We start from the raw sequence: 22,725 nt of genomic DNA, 5'->3' as shown, positions 1-22,725 counted from the left end.
GATGTGGGACTCTATCCAGGGTCTCCAGGATCACACCCCGGGCTGCAGGCAGCGCCAAACCGCTGTGCCACCAGGGCTGCCCAGCCAGTGAAATATATTATGCAGGGGAACAGAACTTCTGCTCCTCACTTGTCTCTGCCTGATGAAGACTGCCATTTGGCCTTGAGAAGTGTGCTCTAAATCCGAATACTCCTGTTTCAGTGGAACATATAAAAATTTGCTATTTTTGCAGCTTTGTTCAAGACTGGGAGAATGAAGCACCTAGGATTTCTTTCTTTTTTTTTTTTTAAGATTTTATTTATTTATTCATGAGAAACAGAGAGACAGAGAGGTAGAGACACAGGCAGAGGGAGAAGCAGGCTCCATGCAGGGAGCCCAACATGGGACTTGATCCCCGGTCTCCAGGATAACGCCCTTGGCCGAAGACGGCAGCTCTAAACCGCTGAGCTACTCAGGCTGCCCGGGCCTAGGATTTCTTAGGAGAAAGCAGGGGTGTGCCCCTCCCTGGGGTGCCTGCCACAGCCCTGCTGCGCACAACATCATGCTGGTATAGCTTGTCTACCTGAGGCCCCTCTGTTTCTCTGGGAGCTGCTCTAGTGCCCTTCCTGCTGGCCTCCAGGAAGCTTTCAGCCACCCTTTTGCCCAGTCCCTCTCCTTAGAGGCCAAGTGCAAGAGCTTCGTTAATGTAGGACTCTGTAATTTGACATCACTTTCACAGAAGCACAACCTATCTCTTCAGAGGGATGGTTCTTGGAGGGGGGAATCTGAGACCCCCCTTTCTCTTATACCACCAGTGACTCCCAGCACAGTAGGCTCTAGCACCATGTCAGTGCTTCAGAATCTCATGATTTGAGCATAAAGTCAGAGGAGAAGCAAGAGGCTGCTTGTGACTCCTCCCACTTAGAGGGAGAAGAGGGCTGTGAACTTAGGCAGAGGGGCCAAGGCCCAGCTGATGGACACCAGTCAGCTTGCTCAGCTAGAGATGTGGAACCCCTCAAGGGAGGCCTTGAGTTCCAGACTTGTAGATAAGTTCTCTGGGTACTTCTGCTGGGATGGTCAGAGGACTACTTTGGAGATCCAGTATTGACCCATTTATCCATTCCCCAGAAATCCCCCGGGGTTGGCTTTCTGGCCCGGCTGGCCTCCTGCTCTCTTAAATGTTCTCTCCCTCCTTGCAGTTTTCCATGGCGTGGCCTAACAGAAAGATGTAGCCTTTGTGCCTCCCTGGCCGCTGACCGCCTGGCCTGATGACAGCACCCCCGTGCACCTTTCCGGTTCAGTTCCGGCAGCCCGTGGTCAGCGGCCTCTCACAGATCACCAGCAGCCTGTATATCAGCAATGGAGTGGCCGCCAACAACAAGCTCATGCTCTCCAGCAACCAGATCACCACGGTCATCAACGTCTCGGTGGAAGTGGTAAACACCTTATACGAGGACATCCAGTACGTACAGGTGCCTGTGGCTGACACACCCATCTCGCGTCTCTGTGACTTCTTTGATCCCATAGCCGACCATATCCACAGTGTAGAGATGAAGCAGGGCCGCACGCTCCTGCACTGCGCCGCTGGTGTGAGCCGCTCAGCTGCCCTCTGCCTGGCCTACCTCATGAAGTACCACGCCATGTCCCTGCTGGATGCCCACACGTGGACCAAGTCATGCCGGCCCATCATCCGACCCAACAGTGGGTTTTGGGAGCAGCTCATCCACTACGAATTCCAGCTGTTTGGCAAGAATACCGTGCACATGGTCAGCTCCCCTATGGGAGTGATCCCTGACATCTATGAGAAGGAGGTCCATTTGATGATTCCACTGTGAGCCATCCTACCAGTCCCCGCACCCAGGTCGGGGGTGCAGATCTGCTGTAGACCCTCCTTAAACATGATCTGAACTTAAACATTCTCCTTCTGTTGATACAGACAAAACAGATGATACCTTTTATGAGGGTCAGAAAAAAAAGGAAAGGTGCTGTAGATTTTAACCTTATTATCCATATCTTCAAAGATGAAATTCACTAACTGCCCATTGGTGCAGAGAAGTTTCCAACCCTCTAAGTGACATGTCACGGCTGCTGGCCAGAGGGGAGAGTGAGGCAAGTGCCCGGGTCAAAGTCCAGCACCTTAAGCGTTTAGCAAGCCTAGAATCCTGCTGTCCTCCACCAGACTGACTAACCCAGGAATGAATGAGTCAGCCACAATTCTACTTTATTCTTTCAAACCCAAAGCCAGAGCCTTAACCATCATGGTGCCTCCTGTGGTGTTCACAGTAAGTGCCAATCCCCTAGATAAGTGGCCTTTGGGTAGTGCACTGGTCCTGAGGGCCCAGGCCAACCCTGCTTCCACCTTCAACCCACAGGGGCCCAACTCTGGTTTCCTGGATTTGATTTACATATGACATAGTTTTTCAAAGAAAGCATTTCATAGTCATAAAATTTTTAAAAATATATTTGATTTTGAGTACTGTCATACATGGCAAGATCTCAAAGTATCCTTGGCCGTTCCCTGCCAGCTTTTGGGGGGTGGCATTAGTTTCTTCTTAGAGGCACATGTGAAGAGCAGACCTGACATCAGGCGTCAGGGGTTCACCTCAAAGGTCCCGATTTGGAAAGCCAGAGCTGCAGACCGGAACCTAGCCTTGTCACTTCCTCCCCCATGTGATCAGGACCTCTTGGCACCTCAGCTTTCTCATCTGTCCAACCACTGACAGCCCTTTCCTCCCAGCGTTGTCATGAAGATTCAATGATCCCTTAACATGGCGCCTGGCACATGGTAGGTGCTTTATGGTAGCAACTCTCGTTACGGATGCTGCTTTGGCCCTGCTGGTCTGGGTCAGTGTGGTCATCCTCACGATAGCATTTCCAAACCATCCGTACACAGCCTTTCACTGTTTACAAAATGCTCTTCATAAAAGTCATCCTGTGTGGGGAAAAAAAAAAAAAAGGTCTGAGGTTCTTTCAGACCCTACCTTAGAAGAGGCCTAAACTTCGTAGCCTTTTCCGAGTTCCCATTGTGTTCAATCCACGTGTGATCTTGGGGTCCTAAAGCAAGGAGCACACTTCCAGCTTCCCCTAAAAGGCCTTGTTTAGATTGCTGACCATTAATGCGGGTGCTGGCTAACCACTGGGTCCATGGGGGCACATGCCAAAGGGACAAATGAGTCGGCCCCAGCTATATGCCCTGAAGTCCAGGATTGTTCAAACCCCGTAGGGGCCTGAGGATCTGACTTAAGACCAGTTATTCTAACCCAGAGGTTTTCAGATGAACCTTATATGAGACAGACAAAAGCACAACTGTTCTGTGAGTCCAGAGCCCAGTGGAGGCCAAATTTTGCCTTCTCCCTCCAAACCTACCCTACTGCCACTTTCATAAAGGGCATGCCCAGGGGTGCAATTTTAGGGTGCAGAGGAGAAGAAAAATCACTGCTTTGGACTGACTTCTCGTTACACAGGCACACAAACACCAGGGCTGGTGTGGCAGGGCCCCCCACAAAGCAGTCTTTCTGGAAGAAACCCAGATGGAAAGTTTCTCTTAGAGCCTTTTTAGAGATAAATTGATTGTGACATATTTTATCTTCATTTGAAAATGTTTTTTGAGTTAACATACGATAAAATTAATTATATGTGCAGTTCTGTTTTAACACATCTGTATAACTACCTCTACAATCAGAACACAGAGCAGTTCCATCATCCAAAAAATCCTCTTATGCCACCACTTTGTAGTCAAACGTTTGCCCTGCCCCCAGTCTGTGGCACATACCAATCTGATCTCTGTTCCTATAGATTTGCCTTTTCTAGAATGTCACATACATAGCATCATAGAGGATGTAACCTTTGAAGGCTTTCAGTATATCTTTGAGTTTCATACATGTTGCTTTTTATAGCTAAGTAGTATTTCATTGTATGGATAACCACAGTTTGTTTTCATATTCACCCACTGAAGGATATTTGCGTTATTCTAATTTTGAATAAAACTGCTACGAACACTTGTTTACAGGTTTTTATGTGAACATAAGTTTTCATTTATCTAGGCTATATACCAACAAATGGGACTGATCAGTTATATGGCAAAGGTTATGTTTAACTTTCTAAAAAAACTGCCAGACTTCCAGAGTGGCTATACTGTTTTGCATTCCACTATAAGAGATCCACTTTTACACTAGTATTTGGTATTTGGTACTGCCAATATTTTTTATTTTAGCCATTCTGATAGGTGTGTGGTATTAGCTCATTGTGGTTTAAATTTGCATTTTCCTAATGGTTAATGATGTCGAATATCTTTTTGTGTGCCTAATTGCCTTCCACATACCTCATTTTGTGAAGTGTCTATTCTTTTGCCCATTTCAAAATTGGGCTGTTTTCTCACTCTTGAGTGTTGAGAATACTTTATATATTCTGAATACAAGTCGTTTGTCAGATAAAGATTTGTAAATATTTTTTCCCAGTCTAGCTTATCTTTTCATTTCTCTTAGAAGTATCTTTTGCAGAGCAGTTTTTAATTTTGATGAAATGCTACTTGCCAATTTTTCCTTTTATGGATTGTTTTTGGTGTCATGTCTAAGAACTCTGCCTAACCCCAGATCACAAAGATTTACTCCTATGTTCAGTTTGAGGGTCTAAATTTTTCACTTATTTTTTATGGTCCTTTGGTATAAGTTGTGAGGATTTGTTTTTGGTTCATAGTTTTTCATATAATTGTCTAAGGGTTTCAACTACATTTGTTGAAAACTGTCCTTTATTGAGTTACCTTTGCTCCTCTGTGTAGGTCTGTTTTGGGACTTTTTATTCCGTGTGATTTCACTTACCAATACCACACTATCTTGATTACTGTAGCTTTATAATATGTTTTCAAGTCAGACAGTATGAGTCCTCTAATTTTCTTTAAAAGAAGTTTGGGGGGGCTATTCTAATTTCTTTGCCTTTCATATTAATTTTAGAACCAACTTGTCTGTATCAACAGCAGTAATAAATTCCTCCTGGGATTTCCATTGAAAGTGTGTTAAATCTATTGGCCAATTTTGGGGAGAATTGCCATTTTTACTCAGTTGAATCTTCCAATCCATGAATATAGTATGCCTCCCCATTGGTTAGGTCTTGATGTCTTTCATCAGTGTTTTGTGGTTTTCAGCATGTAAATCTCATATATTTTACTGTATTTATACCTAAGTATTTCTTTTGAGGAAGGACATGTGTAAAAAAGTTTTTAATGTTGGCTTCCAGTTGTTCACTGTTGGTACTATATAGAAACATAGTTGATTTTTGTATTTTGACTTTGTGTCCTGTAACCTTGCTAAGAACATTTTTGTAGATTCCTTTGCAATCTACATGTAGACAGTCTTATGTACAAATAGAAATAGTTTTATTTCTTCCTTTCCATCCTGAATGTCTTTGATTTATTATTTTATTGTACTGGCTATGACTTCTAGTACAATGATGAATATGAGTGATGAAAACAGACATTCTTGCTTTGTTCCTGGTCTTAGAAAGTGTTCAGCCTTTTACCATTAATTATGATGTTAGTTATAGGCTTTTTGTAGTTAAGGAAGCCCTTTGTTAAATTAAGGAAGCTAGGGAGGAAAGTATTGTCTCCCCTTCTACTTACTGAAAGAGATGTAAATTTAAATGTTCTTTAAATGTTTGGTAGAATTTATCAGTGAAACCATCTAGACCTGAAGATTTCTTTTTCAGAAGAATTCAACAACTGGGACGCCTGGGTGGTTCAGTGGTTGTGCTCCTGCCTTTGGCTCAGGACATGATCCTGGAGCCCTGGGATTGAGTCCTGCATTGGGCTCCCTGCATGGAGCCTGCTTCTCCCTCTGCCTATGTCTCTGCCTCTCTCTTTATCCCCCCCCCATGAATAAATAAATAAAATAAAATAAAATAAAAAGAATTCAACAATGAATTCCATTCTTTTAGTCATTAGGACTATTCAAGTTACCTATTTCATCTTGGGTGAGTTTTTGTAGTTTGTGATTTTTCAGGATTAGCTCCAATTCATCCAAGTTGTCAAATTTATGCACAGAGAGTTATTTGTAGTATTCCTTATTATCTTTATTATTTGCAGAGTCCACAGAAATATCACCTTTTTATTCTTCATGCTGATCATTTGTCTTCTCTCTTTATTTCTTTATTAGTCTGGCAAGAGGTTTATCAATTTTTTAAGTCTTTTTAGACAATTACCTACCCTGTTTTTTATTTTCTCTTTTGTTCTTCCCTTTTCTACTTCATTGATTTCTGTTCTTTATTATTTCCATGGTTCTGCTTATTTCAAATTTACCTTGTTCTCTTTTCTAATTTTATAAGGCAGAAACTTAGATTTTAGACCTGTATCCCACAAATTTGATGTGTTGCATTTTCATTTTTGTTCATTTCAAAATATTTTCCAGTTTCTCTCAAAATATCCTCCTTTACACATGTATTATTTAGAAGTGTATATAGTTTAATTTCTAAGTATTGGAAATTTTACAACCATCTCTCTGTTATTGGTTTCTAATTCCATCATGATCAAAGGACATACATTGTATGATTTTATTTCTTTTAAATTTGTTAATATTTACTTTATCATATAGGATTTGGTCTATCTTGGTGAATGTTTCATGTGCACTTGAGGAAAAAAAGGTTATTTTGGATAGAGTGGCTAATAAAAGTCAGTTTATTGATTGATGATGATTGATGGTGGTTTCGATTCTTTCATACTTATCCTAATTTTCTGTTTATTTGTTTTATTGGTTACTGAGAGAAGAGTGTTGAAGTATTTAAAATTGTAGGTTTGTTTACACCTCCTTTCAATTCTCTTAATTTTTGTTTCATGTATTTTTAAGCTTTGTTGTTAGGTATATACATATATTTAGGATTATTATGTCTTCATAGTGAATTGATCTTTTTTCAATATGCAATTGTCTCTTTATCCTTAATTTTTTTAAAGATTTTATTTATTCATGAGAGACAGAGAGAGAGACAGAGTCATAGGCAGAGGGAGAAGCAGGCTCTATGTAGGGAGGATCATGCCCTGACTCAATCTCCAGGATCATGCCCTGAGTTGAAGACAGACAATTAACCGCTGAGCCACCCAGGCATCCCCTTCTTAATTTTTTGAAGTCTACTTTGTCAAATATTAATATTTTAATATTAATAATTTTTTAGTTTATTTTTAATATTTACATGACATACCTTTTTACATCCTTTTACTTTGAACCTACTATATTGTTAGATTGAACATGGATTTCTTATGGACGCCATAGATTTGAGTCCTTTTTTTTTTTACACATCCAATCTGTCTTTTAATTGGTGTGTTTAGACCGAAATTATCAATATTTGGATCTAGGTCTACCATTTTGTTTTCTGTTTGTCCTCTGTTTTCCATTTGTTTCCCTTTTCCTGCTGCCTTCTGGATTATTGAATATTTTTAAAGTATTCCATTTTGATTTTATATAGTTGTTTCAGAGGTTACACTAGAGAATATATTATATGTATTTAATTTTTCAGAATCTATTTAGAATTAACATCTTAACCACTTCTGATATTCAGTGGATAATGTGTTAGTTTTCTCTTGCTGCTATAACAAATTACCACAAACTTAATGGCTTAAAACCATACCTATTAATATTTCACAATTTCTGTAGGTCAGAAGTCTGGTTGGGCTTGACTGAATCCTTTGCTGAGAGTCTCACAAAGCCAAAGTCAAAATGTTTCATAAGGCTGAAATCATGTGCATTTTTTTTTTCTTTTTACAGGGAAGCTCTGGTAAGGATTCTGCTTCCAAGCTTATTAAGGTTGTTGACTGATTTCAGTTCCTTGTAGTTGTAGGATAGAGGGCCCCATTTCCTTATTAACTATCAGCTGGAGGCTGGTCCTTTCTCCTAGAAGCTGCCCATATTCCTTCAAATGCTATCCAGGGGGTTGAGTCCTTCTCACACTTTGAATACCTCTGACTTTTCCTTCTGTTGCATCTCTCTAAATCCAGCCAGAGAAAGTTCTCTGCTTTTAAGGATTCATGTGATTAGGCCTGTCCAATAATCCAGATAATCCTGATTTTTAAAGTCCAAAACTTCAATTGATCTGCAAAGTCCCTTGTGTCATATAGAGCAACATTCACTATTTCCAGGAAATACAGCATGGACATCTTTGGAAAGGATGGGTATTCTGCCTATGACAGTTAACTTCTACTGATCTATTTTCAAGTTCACAGACTTGAACTGTCATCTCCATTCTGCTACTAAGGCCATCCAGTATATTTTCAATTTTTGATGAGTGTAATTTCTTAGTTTAAATTTTTCTATTTGGTTATTTTTCTGTACCTTCTATTTTTCTGTATCTATTTTTATCTTTTCATTTGTAAAGTCTTTTTCTGACTATTCCATCCAGATCATCTCAGTGTTCAGACTTTCTTGGTTCTTTGTATGTAGAGTAATTTGAGATTGTATCCTGAACATTTCGAATATTATGTTATGAGACTCTAGGTGTTGGTTAAATTCTATGGAAAATGATGAGTTTTCGTTTTAGGAGGCAGTTGACCCATTGAGGTTCAGTTCTGATCTGCCTCCTATGAACTGTTAAAAACAACACTATAAGCACAGAATGGAGTCATTTATGATAAGCCCCAAGCCACCAAATTGAGACTTAATTTAATTATAGTTTTAACTCTACCAGAAATGGAATCTTAAACCAATCAATCAGAAGGTGCCTGATTGGCACTAGATAATCGGCTTGACAGATCCTTGCTGTCCCCAAGGAAAAATAACCTTGCAATAACCTACCCACTTTTTTGCCTAAAATAACTTCCTAGTACCTGTTCCTTTCTGCTTATAGAAGTCTTCCATTTTGTATAGCTCCTTGGAGCACCTTTCTTTCTGCTAGATTGGATGCTGCTAGATTCATGAATCATTGAATAAAGCCAATAAGATCTTTGAAATCTACTCAGTTGAATTTTGGGTTTTAAAAAGGCCATAGTTGGGATCCCTGGGTGGCGCAGTGGTTTATCACCTGCCTTTGGCCCAGGGCGCGATCCTGGAGACCCAGGATCGAATCCCACGTCGGGCTCCCGGTGCATGGAGCCTGCTTCTCCCTCTGCCTGTGTCTCTGCCTCTCTCTTTCTCACTGTGTGCCTATCGTAAATAAATAAAAATTAAAAAAAAAATAAAAATAATAAAAATAATAAAAATAAAAAGGCCATAGTGGGCAGCCCAGGTGGCTCAGCGGTTTAGCGCCGCCTTCAGCCCAGGGTGTGATCCTGGAGACCCAGGATTGAGTCCCACATTGGGCTCCCTGCATGGAGCCTGCTTCTCCCTCTGCCCGTGTCTCTGCCTCTCTGTGTCTCTTATAAATAAATACATAAAATCTTTTTAAAAATAAGATAAATAAAATAAAATAAATTAAAATTAAATTAAATTAAATTAATAAAATGGGCAGCCCAGTGGCTCAGCGATTTAGCTCTGCCTTCCGCCCAGGGGTGTGATCCTGGAGACCCAGAATCAAGTCCCACGTCGGGCTCCCTGCATGAAGCCTGCTTCTCCCTCTGCCTGTGTCTCTGCCTGTCTCTGTCTCTAATAAATAAATAAAAATTTTTAAAAAATAAAATAAAAGGGCCATAGTTCCAATGTGAGTTCAATTTTTAAAACTTTGGCAATGTAGTTTAAATCTGTCCTAAGTTTGTGCCACCCAGGGACCGGTCTGAAATCTGGGTGGACTACCTAGTTTATGAGTCAGACTACCTAGTCTGAAACTCATTGGAATACTGTTGAGTCAGATCCATTCATGGAATCTAGCAGTTCATATGGAAGGAAACATACCACTGTACCAGCTCTTGACCTAAAATTAAGTCTTAGGTACTTTCCCAGCTGCCACTGCCATTGCCACTGCCGCTGCCCTGAGTTTTAACAAGTATCAGGCCTTCCTGGGGGGCAGGGCAAAAGAAGAGAAAAGGGGGGAAATTAAAAGGGTTTCCCTTACTTTGTCCTAAAGTGGCCCTCCTTTTTACTCTTCAGACCAGGAGGACAGGGCTTTTTGGAGTTTTTTTCTTCCATGCCCAGGCACAGTTCCAGGAGTCACACTGCCTTTGAGACCAGGCCAGGAGATACAGGAACAAAAAACAAAACAGGAAGCTCACCACCAGATTGTTTATATTTCAAGTTCTGATTCCCTTTCCCAAACCACCTGCTACCATTTCGTTTTCAGAGTCTTCAGAGAGCTGCTCCATCCGGTCCAGTGTTTTTAGTTGCATTTGGGGCAAGGACAAATGATGCTCACTCTACCTTACTCAGAACTGGAACCCTAAGAAGTTTATTTTTAAAAATATATGCCCATTTGTAGAAAAAAGAAAACAAATATGGTCCATCTATAATACTAGTTTGAAGCAATAACCAAGTCCACATTTTGGTACAGTGTGTACATTTACTTCCATGTATTTTTTTCATAGTTGAGGAGATATAATTTTGGATCCTCCTATTTAAATCATTCTTTTTAATTTTCAGAATTGGTTGTGATAGGACCAAGATTTCATATCCTAAGCAGAAGAGGTGGAGATTGAGGGCTCTTGAGAGTGTCCAAGTCCTTTTCCCAAACAGTTCACTCTGTTCTTTCAGACTCTGTAGAGTGGCCCTTTAGTCAAACAACCTAGGAAAGTAGGTCATATTGAAGCTTTAACATAATCCTGTAATAGGGGAAGAATGAAATGATCCTCACAGCCCAACACCCTGTCTTGGAGCAGGAATTCCAGGTCACTGTGATTTTATGAGCCTTTCACTTTCCCACTTTCAAAGTCCAGAATTTCTTTATTTCTTTATGATGAATTAAATGAATTAAATTTGGCTTGAGAGTTTCTGTGAGGTTCATAATACCCTGTCAGGTAAATAGTGACACGCTAGCGGCCCTGGGGACTTCCCTGAACAGCCTCTGTAAGATGGTGATCTCCTTACAAACCCCAGGGACAGGTTGCTCTTGACCCTAGAGCACACAGTCCTGCTTACCTGTACCTGGGACGTTTCATCCAAAAGCCTTAAGAACCCATCAGCCTTCACCTCTGGGCTTAGAACCAGTATCACTTATGAAGCTTGAGAGGGAACCAAGAGGTGGGTTTTCATCCTGCTTTGTGACTTCAGTCAGACCCTGGAGTTTTTCTGGAATTCTGTCTGCTGTGTAAACAAGAGTCACAATGGCATCTGTGGTGACCCTAAGAATGTCACAATGGCCCAGCAGTTTAGCACCCCCTTCAGCCCAGGACGTGATCCTGGAGACCTGGGATCGAGTCCCACATCAGGCTCTCTGCATGAAGCCTGCTTCTCCCTCTGCCTGTGTCTCTGCCTCTCTCTCTCTCTCTCTCTCTCTCTCATAAATAAATAAAATCTTTTTTTTTTCTAATAAATAAAATCTTTTTAAAAAATGTCACAATGGCATCTGTGGTGAGCCAAGAATGTGTCCCACAGACCTTCAATTACAGAAAGTAAAACTGACCAAAGGCTGTGTGAAATCTATGGGCATGTTTATGCTGAGGCGAGACTTCCCTCAGACTCCTTCTAGCTAGTTCCTGAGCACAGCAGGGGTGCTAAGGCAGACCCATTTCTGGGAGACTTGGAGCTTGTCCCGTGGGCTTCTTTGGCTTAGGGACGCCGAGCCTTCCTTGGAGCGCAGCGTGATCAGGACCACTTTTCCCAGCCTTGCTCCCCTCTCTCCTCCACTCAGACTCTGGCTCGCACCATGGTCTGACAGCTCTCCCAGCCTTCCCTGTCCGCTTCCCATTTTCTGTCACAAATGTTTGCCCTCGGGATCCCTGGGTGGCGCAGCGGTTTGGCGCCTGCCTTTGGCCCAGGGCGCGATCCTGGAGACCCGGGATCGAATCCCACGTCAGGCTCCCGGTGCATGGAGCCTGCTTCTCCCTCTGCCTGTGTCTCTGCCTCTCTCTCTCTCTCTGTGTGACTATCATAAATAAATAAAAATTTAAAAAAAAAGATTTAAAAAACAAACAAACAAAAAAAAACAAATGTTTGCCCTCATAAAACCCTTGCACTTTTCCTTCCATCTTGGTGCCTGCGTCTCAGAGGACCTAGAGTAAGCCACCATGCTGCCCACCTCCCAAAGGTGCCAAGAGACACCCAAGAGCAGAAAGCTTTCAACACATGTAAAAGCCTCTTGCCACAAATGTTTCTAGATGTCCCCTTGACAAAACATTTGTAATGCTTTTCCCCTGAAAAAAATATATTTGCAGACTGAGCTGGGTGGGGGATACCCGGCTGGCAACTTCTGTGGCAGATGCTCCTGGGCCAGACCCTACAGGTCCCCATAACTTCACAGCTGGCTCTGTTCTCTAGAGCAGAGCATGGAGCAAGAAATGGCAGGATCCCAAGAATTAGGAGATGAAGTCCTAGCCCTGCTGCTCCCCCCTTTGCATCAGATTTTTGCTATGGCCTGAATATTTGAAATTCATATGCTGAAAACCTAACGCCCAAGATGATGGTATTAGGAGGTAGGGACTTTGGGAGATAATGAATGAGGTCATGAGAGTGTACCCATCATGAATTGGATTAGTGTTCTAAAAGAGGCCCCAGAGAGCACATTGCCCCATCTGCCATGTAAGGAAACAAAAAAGTGACCCAGAAGAGGCCCCATGCCCCATCATGCTGGCACCCTGAGCTCCAGAACTGGAAGAAATAATTTTCTGTTGTTTAGGGCAGCTCCGGTGGCTTAGCGGTTTAGCGCTGCCTTCAGCCTGGGGTGTGACCCCACAGACCTGGGATCGAGTCCCACGTCGGGCTCCCTGCATGGAGCCTGCTTCTTTCTCTACCTATGTCTCTCTGCCTCTCTGTCTCTGTGTCTCTCATTAACAAATAAATAAATAAACCTTAAAAAAAATTCTGTTGTTTGTAAGCAAGTCAGCCTATGGCATTTTGTTATAGCAGCCTGAACAGATTAAGATCTTCATCTTGGTTCCTCCTCCTCTTTCGGCTCCTTATATGTATGACAAGGATTAAACTAGATTTGTGGCTTTCAAACAGGGCTTGTGGGAAATTTGGCAGACGTGCTTCAGTGGTGAGGGGTTTCCTGGTTTAGCTAAGGTGCTTCAGCTTCAGCTTGTTTGATATTGGGTTCCAGCATAAGATGCATGGACAGGGTTCTCACACCAAACAAAGTTACATACAAAGTGAAATGCCCAGTCCAGGCAGCAGGTACTCCTGCACTGGAATCTACCCAGTTGGGATGCTGGCAGTGATTAGAGGAGGGAGGGGCACATGATGGTTGTGGCTGTCAGGAGGGGGCAGGAGAAGGCCTAGATACTGGAAGGTTCCATCAGGCACAGGGAGCAAGGGTGGCCTCGTATAGCTGAAGAATCATGGGGAATGGGCTTGGAGATCAGAGCATCCAGGGCTTCAAATACCAGACCAAGGAGCCCAGACTTTCTCTTGTCTGCAAGTGAGGAAAAGAGAAAGCAGCCTCCGGCCCTCTCTGAGCAAACATTTGCCGAGTGCCCTCTGTGGGCAGGATCCCACAGCAGAGGTGCGGCAAACAAAGTCCCACCTGGAGCAGGAGGCCCCATGGCCCCAAGCTGTGTGCCCCTCAATCATTCAACAAACATTCACTGATGTGGCCAGCCTGAGCTAACCTCAAAGATCCCCTCCTCTTGGTATTCATGCCCTTAGGATAGTCAAAGTTGGAGGGCCCATACTGGATAGGATTGACCCATCTCAGAGAAATGACAGTACTAGAATTACATAATAAATGAAGATGTTAGAGAAAGGAGTGTGACTTCTGAAATTGGGTCACAAAGGACATTGTGGCTCTTTGCTTTTTTTCTCACTCACTTTGATAGAGGCCAACTACCACCATGTCATGAGGACACTCAAGATGCCCTGTGGAAAGGCACATGTGGCAAGGAACCGAGGCCTCCTGCCAACAGCCATGTGTATGACCCATCTCTTGGAAGTGGACCTTCCAGCCCCAGTCAAGCCTTCCTACGACTACAGCTGTGGGTGACGTCCAGAACTATTCCACTAGGCCACTCCCAAATACCTAATGCACAGGAACTGTGAGATACTCATGCATGTTGCTTTAAGCTGTAAGATTTGGGGATAGTTTGTAACCCCAAATCTATACAACTGCTGGTACTCTGTGTTGTGCCCACAACACTGTCCCCATTGTCCTCTGGACCTATACTACCTCTTCCCTGATCTCGCTACCTCCAGTCAATTTCCCCTCCATGTCGGATCCAGACCAAACTAAAGGGCCACTATCAAGAAACATTTATTGAACATCATGGCTCGCCTGCTCAAAATCTCCCATGGCTCTCCACTGTGTTTTGTGTTCTTTCCAGGAAGTATTGGCAAATGAGCAGGGGCAGTTCGATGGTGGAGCTTCTGGCATCCCTGAGCTGATTTGGGAACAGAGCAGAGAGCAAGAAGAGTCCTTGTTTGCTCTGGCCCCTGGAATGACAATCCAAGGGCCCCCTGGGGAGGTAGGGAGGGGCCCCCTCGCAGCTGGGGCTAAGACAAGGCAGGAGCTTTGTTCTGAATCCACAGTGGCAGGATGCCCAGCACAGACCCAGCCTCCCCAGCTTCCTCCAAAGCCGGGCAAGAGGGTGAGAGCTGGGGCATCCCTCCCACTGTGCTCTTAGAGCAAGTCCTGGGGGGCTCTCAATGTGGATGGAAGGCTGGGTAGGAGGGAAGTGGCTAGTATGAAAAGCTTTTGGGGGAAGCTGAGGAACCCCTTGGGGTTTCTGTTGTTACTCTGCTGACATTTCTTGAGGACCTATTAGGTTTCAGGCACTATTGCTAAGCACTTGCCATACGTTAGCCCACTGCAGCCCCCCAGAGCTAGACAGGGTTAGGTCCTCTACTGCTGTGCCCACTGAACACAGAGGCACAGGAGGAGAAGGCCCTTGCCTGGGGTCACACAGCTTAGACACGCCGGGGGTTTGAACCCAGGTCCGACTCCCTGTTCTTGACTAGTATTCTCTTCCGCCCACTCTACCCCTGCCAGGTACTGTGCTGGTGTTGGTGAGACAGCGGTGAGCAGGACAGCTGCCTTGACCCTTCCAGAGCCCGGTCTGGCTCTGGTCGACTAGTTCTGACAATGGGATGTGCTCAGCGCCCTGCCTGAAGTGTGGGGAGCTTGGGTGACCTTTCGCTGTGATTCTCAAGTCAGCTTCGCTTGGAGCAGGGCAGTGGTAAGGGTAGGAAAGAGCTTCCCAAGGAAAGTGACGTCTGTTATCCTGAAGAGGCTTCCCAGCAAGGACTGGGTACAAAGATTGAGGCTCGGAGAGGCGGAGTGACTTGCCTGAGACAACTAGTAAAAGGCAGAGCCTTAAGAGGCAGTGGCCTGGGTGGGAATCACCTGCTAAGCCCTTCCCACCAGTGATTCGAGCAATGCCCACTCCTGGTGATGCTGTGACACCAAGAGAGGCCAAACAGGTCACACTGTGAGAAAGGATATAAGCCCAGCCCAGAGGGAATCTCCTCAATACTGGATAGCTCTAAGTCTGATGACAAGCCAGCACCCAGGTCAAGCATAACTCCAATTCACCCTGCCCTCCCCTACAACCACCAAGGGCTGGCTTTGATCGGACAGGGCTTGGGGGCAGTGGGGCAGGCTCACCCTTCAGCCAAGCATTCCATGGGGGCCCAGGAACCAGGATGCAGGTGCGAGAGGGAGGCTCCTGCTATGGCAATGAGCTCCCTTGAAAGAGAAAGGGTCCTGAGTACTAGTGAGGCTCTGCACCCAGAGACATCTAATCTGTCCTGTCTGGCCAGGCCTCAGAGTGGAGGTTGGAAATGCCCAGGCTGCACAGGGACAGGGCTGGGCCAGCGGCATCTCTGAGTCACAGGCAGGGTGGGTAGTGAGTGACTCAGCCTGAGCCCACTTCCCCTCCGAAAGGCCAGCCTGGGTGGAGACCAGGGCCAGGAAACCCTGCGCCTGTCCTTCCTGGGCTGGGTGCCTGAAGGAAGGTGTTGAGGATGGAAGGTGGAGCCCGAGGAGAAGAGAAGCAAAATAGGAGCCAGGTGAGGCCGCAGGGGCCAGATCTTGAGGGTCCTGTGGTCTGGGGCAGGAAGTTCTGTTTTGTCCCCAGAGCAGTATAGAGCCCCAGAAGCTGTGTGTTTTAGAAAGAGAATTCCAGAGTTGTGTGGAAGGTGGAGTGGAGAAGCCAGAGCAGAGCAGGGAGGAAGCCACCGCCACCATGCAGAAAATGAGCAATGGCAGCCCGGCCAGTGGAGGGACTTTAGAGAAGGGGACCCAGACAGGGCATGATGGGCAAGGGAGGATGTCCTCGTTTCTGGGGGAGCAGCTAGCGGCCAGGGGGCTCTGAGCTCTCCCTGTATTTCCTTGGCTGTAACCCTGAGGAATGACACAGGTATACAAGCAAAAATAGTTTATTTGAGGATGGAAGACCCAAAATTGGGGGGCCCAAGGGTGAGGCTACAGCAGCTGCCTGGAGTTGGCACAGATGACCCCACTCCCCAGGGGATCCCAGCAACAAAGAAGCCCTTCCTGGGGCCCCCTAGCTGCCTCCCCCACTTCCTGGAGGGATTGTGCAATCGCCAAGAATCATCGTCGTCATCAGAACATGGTGAGGTTTTCAAAGTTTGGCCAGCAATTTTTGCAGTAGTAGTTGATGCTAATCATAATAATCAGTCCGACAAGCACAGTGATTGTGCCAGGTCTGGACCCACCATCCAGTGGTGAGTGAGGTCTGTGAGGAGAGGCAGGCAGGGACAGGAAGTGGTTCTCTCTGGGAGGCAGAGCCTCCAAGGTGGCCTTTCCAGAAGGCCCCCCTCTCTCCCTTGGCTCCAGTGGCTGCCGGCTCTCTACTTTTCCCATGGCCACTGGCCAACATTGGATTCAGGCTAGGGTCTGTCCCAGGGAACCCAGGTGTTCCCCTAGGTCTCAAAGACCTTTGCCAGTCTGGTCCCTCCGCCAGGGGTGCCGGCGGGCAGCCCAGGAGGCCACGAACTCGCAGTTGTGGTAAAGGAACATTCCTGAAAGGGTGAGTGCAATGCCCACGTAGCTGAGAGCACTGAGGCGGCTGCCAAATAGGAGTCGGGACAGGACGAGGTTGCCCACGACAGTGAGGTTGCCCAGGACGTGGACGGTGAGGGCAGAGGTGAGAGCCAGCAGAGAGAAGCTGGCCAAATTGTAGAGCACGGACAGGAGGCAGCTGAGCAGGATGCAGGCCCAGAGGTGGGAGTTGGTAGGAGTGGGCGGGGGTGCCACTCCGGCCTCCAGCACCAGGGCCGCACCCGCCAGCAGGCAGAAGCTGGGCAGCGAGGTGGCGTACAGCAGGGTCACCGCGTCCAGCCTCTCCTCCTGCAACAGGGCACCTGCAACCAGGACAGCAGCCATCAGCACCCAGAGGGAGACAACCCCCCCCACCTGGCCGACCCAGCATGGGCTCCGGGGCCCAGCACCCAGGAAGCCTGCCTCAACCCCTCAGCAGAATTACTGGCTCCTGCTCCATAACACGAAGGTCAAGACTCCTGTCACATCACCTGGACTGTGACCTGTACTTAACCTCTGTGTCACCTGCAACGTTGGGTGAGAACACCTAATACGTAGCATTGTTGTAAATATTAAAATAGATGACACTTAGAAAGCCTCTATAAGGTGAGTGCTCTCTAAATGTAAAAAGGTAAATAAAGGGCAGCCCTGGTGGCTCAGTGGTTTAATACCGCCTGCAGCCCAGGGCATGATCCTGGAAACCCGGGATCGAGTCCCACGTCAGGCTCCCTGCATGGAGCCTGCTTCTCCCTCTGCTTGTCTCTGCCTCTCCCTATCTGTGTCTCTCATGAATAAATAAATAAAATCTTAAAAAAAAAAAAAGGTAAATAAATAAGCCGGTTATCATCCACTTCAAACCACCTTCCACATGCTGAAATAGTCATCTGCTTGTGATAGCCAAATGATCAATAAACACAAAAGTGGTTCCCCACCCCCTCAAAGTCTTCGGGGGCTCCCCAGGCCCTGGAGAAAAATCTCTTTGGTTCTTAACCAGCTCGGAAGGCCCTGTGCCAAGTGACCCTGACCCACCTTTCTTGGTCTCAGGCCTTACTCATCCACCCGCTACCCCACCCTGCAGCTCCCACCACCATAGGGCAGACAGACCAGCAGAAGGTCAGCTCTGCCAGTTACTAGAAGAAAAAAAAAAGTTTTATAATAATAAATTGGAGTCAAATGGTAGGTTCATTCTTTGCTTCATTCACTTATGACCCCTGGGATGATGGGAGAACAAGAAAGTCATTGTTTGCACTTGGCTGTCACTCACTGTTTATAACTGATCTGCAGCATCTTTTGCTACTAACACGAAGGCTTGTCAAGATGAATCCAGGACTAAGAGGAAGCCTTTTAGTTTTGCATGGAAAGAGGATCCTACCAGCTTGCAGATGTGTGTGTGCGTGTGTGTGTGCGTGTGTGTGTGCTTAGACATATTATGACACAGCTGTTCACAAAGGAAGCAATGCCCACCTTCAAAGTCAGACAGCGCTCCAGTGAAACGATAGTATCTGCACCCTGGTGATGCTGTTTTGGGGCCCTCTCCAAGCTTTAGTGGAGAGAGATGAGTAATTGATCTAGGCCCCCTCCCAGGGCTCTTGGAGCCTCTGTGCATTTTCTGACACACGATTTCCAAAGAGCCACAGGGGTGCTTACTCATAGGCCAGGAGAGGAAAACCGTATTTCTCTCTCGGTTTCATTTTGATGTTTTGGCTTTGTTCTCTAGGCAACAGTCCCTCTAGCTCAAGCATTTCTAGAAATGAACAGATAATTGGAATGCCTCCTGCTCGTTCACTCCAAATTTAGCACTATTACAAGCAGCATGTGGCTTATACATTAGAGGTCCCATCACGGGAAGGTGTTCAGGTGAATTTCGCCCACCGTGAGGCAGCCAGGCAGGAGGGTCCTAACCTCCCCACCACCCCCAGCCCCTTCTGCACGGTCTGCATCCCACCCAGCCCTCTGCCTCCCCTTCCGGCCCTCCAGGGAAAGAGCAGTGATCCTCTGCCACAGGCCACTTACTCCATTTCCTGTCCCCATAATGATCCCTCCCCTGCCAGCCCCACCAAACCCTCTAGTTCAACCTCTCCTCCTCTAAGGGCAATTTTGTTTCAGCATCTGAAAGCACCCAGGCTTCTGCCCCTACAGACAAAGGTTCTCTAGACCCTCTGTTCCGCCGGCTGCTGGCTTGTTCCATCTTTCTTTGCTCCTGCACTAGCTGTGTAATATCACGCATGTCAGCCTGTGTCCTCATGTGACAACACCCCCCGCCACAGGAGGGTGCAAGGTGCTGAGCTCAGGGCCTGATGCCCAGTGGCAACCGCTCACCACGGCAGCTGTCATGATCCTCCCTGCCGCTCCTGCTGGCTGACATCCGTGCCCTAGCAAGGCCTGCTTCCCACTCCCAGAATGCCCTCTCCTCTGGTCTCCCAGGAAGAAGAAACTGCCCACCCCGCCCCCACACCTGTGCCCACCTTGATTCTAGAACTTTTCTCCTACCAGTGTAGTCTCTGCCTCTGAGTGCATCTCGCCACCAGCCTGAGAGCTCAGGCAGGGATCAGGTCAGGCTGCTCTCGGAGGCAGGTGGGTAAAGCTGAAAGCAAGTTCAGCAAGCTGGCACCTCACTTCCCACCCTTTCTGTGAGTGTAGCCCCACCATGGGCCTGCAAGTGGCCCAGGTGGGAAAGAAGCTACTGGTCCTGCCCTCGGCTGCCTGGGTAATCCTCTTCCTGGACTCTCACCCTTACCCCCTCGAGTCTGCTCTCAGGAAAGGAGCTGGTACCTGCTGTTTACACTCTAGTCTGAAAATGCACCCCTGGAAGTAGAAACCTCCTCTTATCAAAACCCCATCTCACTTCCTGGCTCCAGTCTGTTCCTCCCCATCTCTGCCAGGCTCCCATCTCGGCTGGTGGGGCTTCCAGCCTCCTAAGCTCCCTCCTTAGCATCCATGGCATCCACGTAGCCTAACCAGCTTGCCACTTCTGCCATCAGAGCCGTTAATAACCCAACCACTTAAGGGAGTACCTGCCTGCGCCAGGCTTCAGGCCAGGTGCTGGGGAGGTGGAGAGGCCGAAAGCCATTCATGCCCTCTCAGAGCTCCTATCTGGTGGGATGCAGATAGGTAACCAAGTGGCTACAATACAGACATTCAGAGCTGTGATGGGAAGCAGAGGGTGCAGTAGGAGACTGGAGGAAGCACCCAACCCACCTCAAGGGCCAGGTGCTTGACACTTGGGAGAGAAGGAGGTAGCTGGCAGAAGCCAAGAAAGAGACCAACACCAGGCACCCCCTGTGCCTGAGGCCTGGGTGAGAAGCAGGCGTGCTGTAGGCCTGGAGGCTGTGACCCTGCCTGGGGTGGGGGTGGGGGGGCAAGAGGTCAGGTTTCCCACTGCCGACTTAGGCCCAGAGCTCTGGCCCAAGCTCAGCCACCAGCTCTCATGTAACTGGAGGGCAAAAATAGAACAGAGCTTTGGTCCTGTCTCAGGGCCCAGGAGGACGGGGACAGGGCCTCTGAGTCCTGGCTCTGAAGATGCCAGGACAGGCCTGAGCTCTAACTTCCACCTTCCCTTTCCTGCAGGCTGCCCCCAACCCCAGCCTAGCATCCTTGGAGCCCCTCCTCCTCCCAGGCCTGGGTCACAGATCTCAGAGCTGGAAGGGAGAGAGAGCAAGAGGCCCCTGGAACTCCATCAACTCCAAACCTCCTCCTCTGAACACACACAGGGAGACTAAGGCCCAGATAAGACCCAAGGTTGACCAGCAAGTATGAGCAAAGGCGTGGCTGGATCCCAGGCCTCTCCATACCAACTGGGCACCCTGCCCTCCCCCACATCTCCCTTAGGTTGAGGCGGGGGGAGTGGGGGCACTGTGACTCAGATGCCCCTTGGTAAGACAGAGAGGAAGGCATCTTCTACCCTCAGTGATTTAGCAGGGTCTCAACCTGGAGCTTCCACATCACCTTCTGCCCAGAGCCCCCCTGTCTCATTTCTTTAGAGGTCAGGTGGGGCAAATTCATGAACTCTAGGTCTCAGTTCCTTGGACCATCAAATGAGAAAGAAGGTTGTGGTTGCCATGGCAATTCAAGGTCAACACCCAGCATAGGGCCTGTTACACTGCAGCTCCCAGTAAATATCAGCCCTTCTCCAGACTTAACCAAATCCTTCACCTTCCAAATCCCAGCTCAAGGTCCCTCCCTCTTTCTCTCTCTTGGGTTCCCATGATCTGGTGTTCCTGTGGGTCCAGAGCCTTACACCACATCACATGGACAGCATGGAGTCTGACTGCCTGGGTTCAGGTCTTGCCTCTGCTGCTCAAGGCCACATGACCTAGGGCAAATCTACCTGTCAATGGGGACAGTATAGTGACTTCCTTCATCAGAGCAGTATAGAGATGCAACAAGATAAGCGATTTGACAAAACATGAGACAGAGATCAATGGCAACTACTAAATATTGGTTGGGGTCTAGAGCCTAAGTTTGGGGCCCAGAATTCTCTGCCCTTTCTGAGCCTCCATTTCTGCCTCTTCCAAAGTCATGGACCTCCGTTTCTTCATTTAGAAAATGGGATAATAGCCATACTCTTCACAGGGACATCCAGGCCACACGCCTACCCCAATCCCCACATTCTCAGCCAGTGACCCAGGCACTCACTCTGCTGAATGGACTTGAGGCCACGGAGGCAGGTCGCAGCCAGCAGGAAGCCACAGCCAGCAGGAGGTGTCCGGAGCTCCCCAGCCAGGCTGCAGGCAGCCCCCAGGCAGAGTGGACCCATGGCGGCAAATTGTAGCGGGTGGTGGCGACGGCCGAGCAGCAAGGCTGACAGGGCCAGTGTGATCAGTGGTGTGGTAGTGGTGGCCAGCTGTGCCAGGTCCAGGGGCACCGCGCTCAGGCCCACATTACCACAGGCCATCGAGGTGCCGAAGGTGAGGCTGAGCAGCAGCACTTGGCGGCGAGTACGGCTGGGCATGGGGCGCTGTGCCCCCCAGTGGCATGCCAATGCTGCTGCCAGCATGTGCAGTGCTGAGAGCAGCAGGGGCCGACCGAAGCCATGCACGGTGAAGATCCACTTGTTGAGGCTCGACATGCTGGCTCCCGCTAGCAGCCACACCAGTGCTGCCACTGCCACCCGGGCCCGGCCAGGCTGCCCAAGGGTCCGGGGGGTGTCAGGGGGCCACTCAGGGGACCCAGCCACCCGAGCACCACTAGCCACTGCCACTGCCTCGGCTGAGGTCATCCTGCCGTCATGGTGCTCCAGTGGGCAGCGACACATCCGTACCAGTGGGTCTGGGGCAGGAGGATGGCTCCCCAGTGACCAGCTCTGGGCCACCAGAGTCCCCCTGTGGGCCAGGCCGGATCCCAGTTCCCCAGATCCTGGGCCCCGCCTCAGACAGGTGAGGGCACTGCTTCTGTGGCAGGCCTGTGCCAGCCAAGGTCCAGGAGCTATGCCGTGTCCCTGGCTCAGCCAGGGCAGAACCCAGGCCGCGCTGCTGGGGTGCCGGGCTCTCCGGGGCTCAAGCCTGGCCTAGGAGGCTGCGGGCACCTCTGCCCAGTCCCAGGTGAAGTCCCCACTCTCCTTCCCGCTTTTAAGCCCCTCCAAGAGGAGATGGAGTCTTCGTTCCTTTCTCTCTTCGGTCCAGACCCCGCGACCTACTGCTTGCTTCGGCCGGGCCCAGGCCTGGCAGGGCGATCGGGGCACCAGCTCCCGGGGCGTCCCGCGGTGTCCGGTGGTCGCGGCTCGGCCGTGCGCTCAGGCCCGGCGCCAGCTGACACCCC

The 22,725-nt window shown here is 48.0% G+C and overlaps 2 protein-coding genes across 9 annotated transcripts in view; one reads left to right on the top strand and one right to left on the bottom strand.

The window, feature by feature from the left end:
- Positions 1 to 17,790, top strand: part of DUSP18 (dual specificity phosphatase 18) — a 21,079-nt gene extending 3,289 nt beyond the window's left edge. The window contains exons 2-5 of one of the 8 annotated variants that reach the window (XR_011994688.1): positions 1,179 to 2,764; positions 13,790 to 13,945; positions 14,291 to 14,431; positions 14,956 to 17,790. Coding sequence is in view for 1 of the 8 variants with exons in the window: in XM_025986027.2 (XP_025841812.1) it covers positions 1,248 to 1,814 (567 nt within the window). In the remaining 7 variants the exon portion in view is untranslated. Of the gene's footprint in view, positions 1 to 1,178; positions 6,661 to 13,789; positions 14,432 to 14,955 lie in introns of those variants that run through there. The other 7 variants (XR_011994691.1, XR_003233167.2, XR_011994689.1 and 4 more) reach the window with 7 other exon arrangements.
- Positions 16,328 to 22,725, bottom strand: SLC35E4 (solute carrier family 35 member E4). The gene is made up of 2 exons (XM_025986026.2): positions 21,604 to 22,725; positions 16,328 to 17,291 (listed from the first exon to the last, which is right to left on the bottom strand). The coding sequence occupies exons 1-2, from the start codon at positions 22,220 to 22,222 to the stop codon at positions 16,858 to 16,860; spliced, it is 1,053 nt and encodes a 350-aa protein (XP_025841811.1). The 5' UTR covers positions 22,223 to 22,725; the 3' UTR covers positions 16,328 to 16,857.

Source organism: Vulpes vulpes, chromosome 10 (genome assembly GCF_048418805.1).
Source record: "Vulpes vulpes isolate BD-2025 chromosome 10, VulVul3, whole genome shotgun sequence".
Taxonomy (NCBI): Eukaryota; Metazoa; Chordata; class Mammalia; order Carnivora; family Canidae; genus Vulpes; species Vulpes vulpes.
The sequence above is the reverse complement of the archived record's forward strand: the minus strand, read 5'-3'. Positions and strand labels throughout refer to the sequence as shown.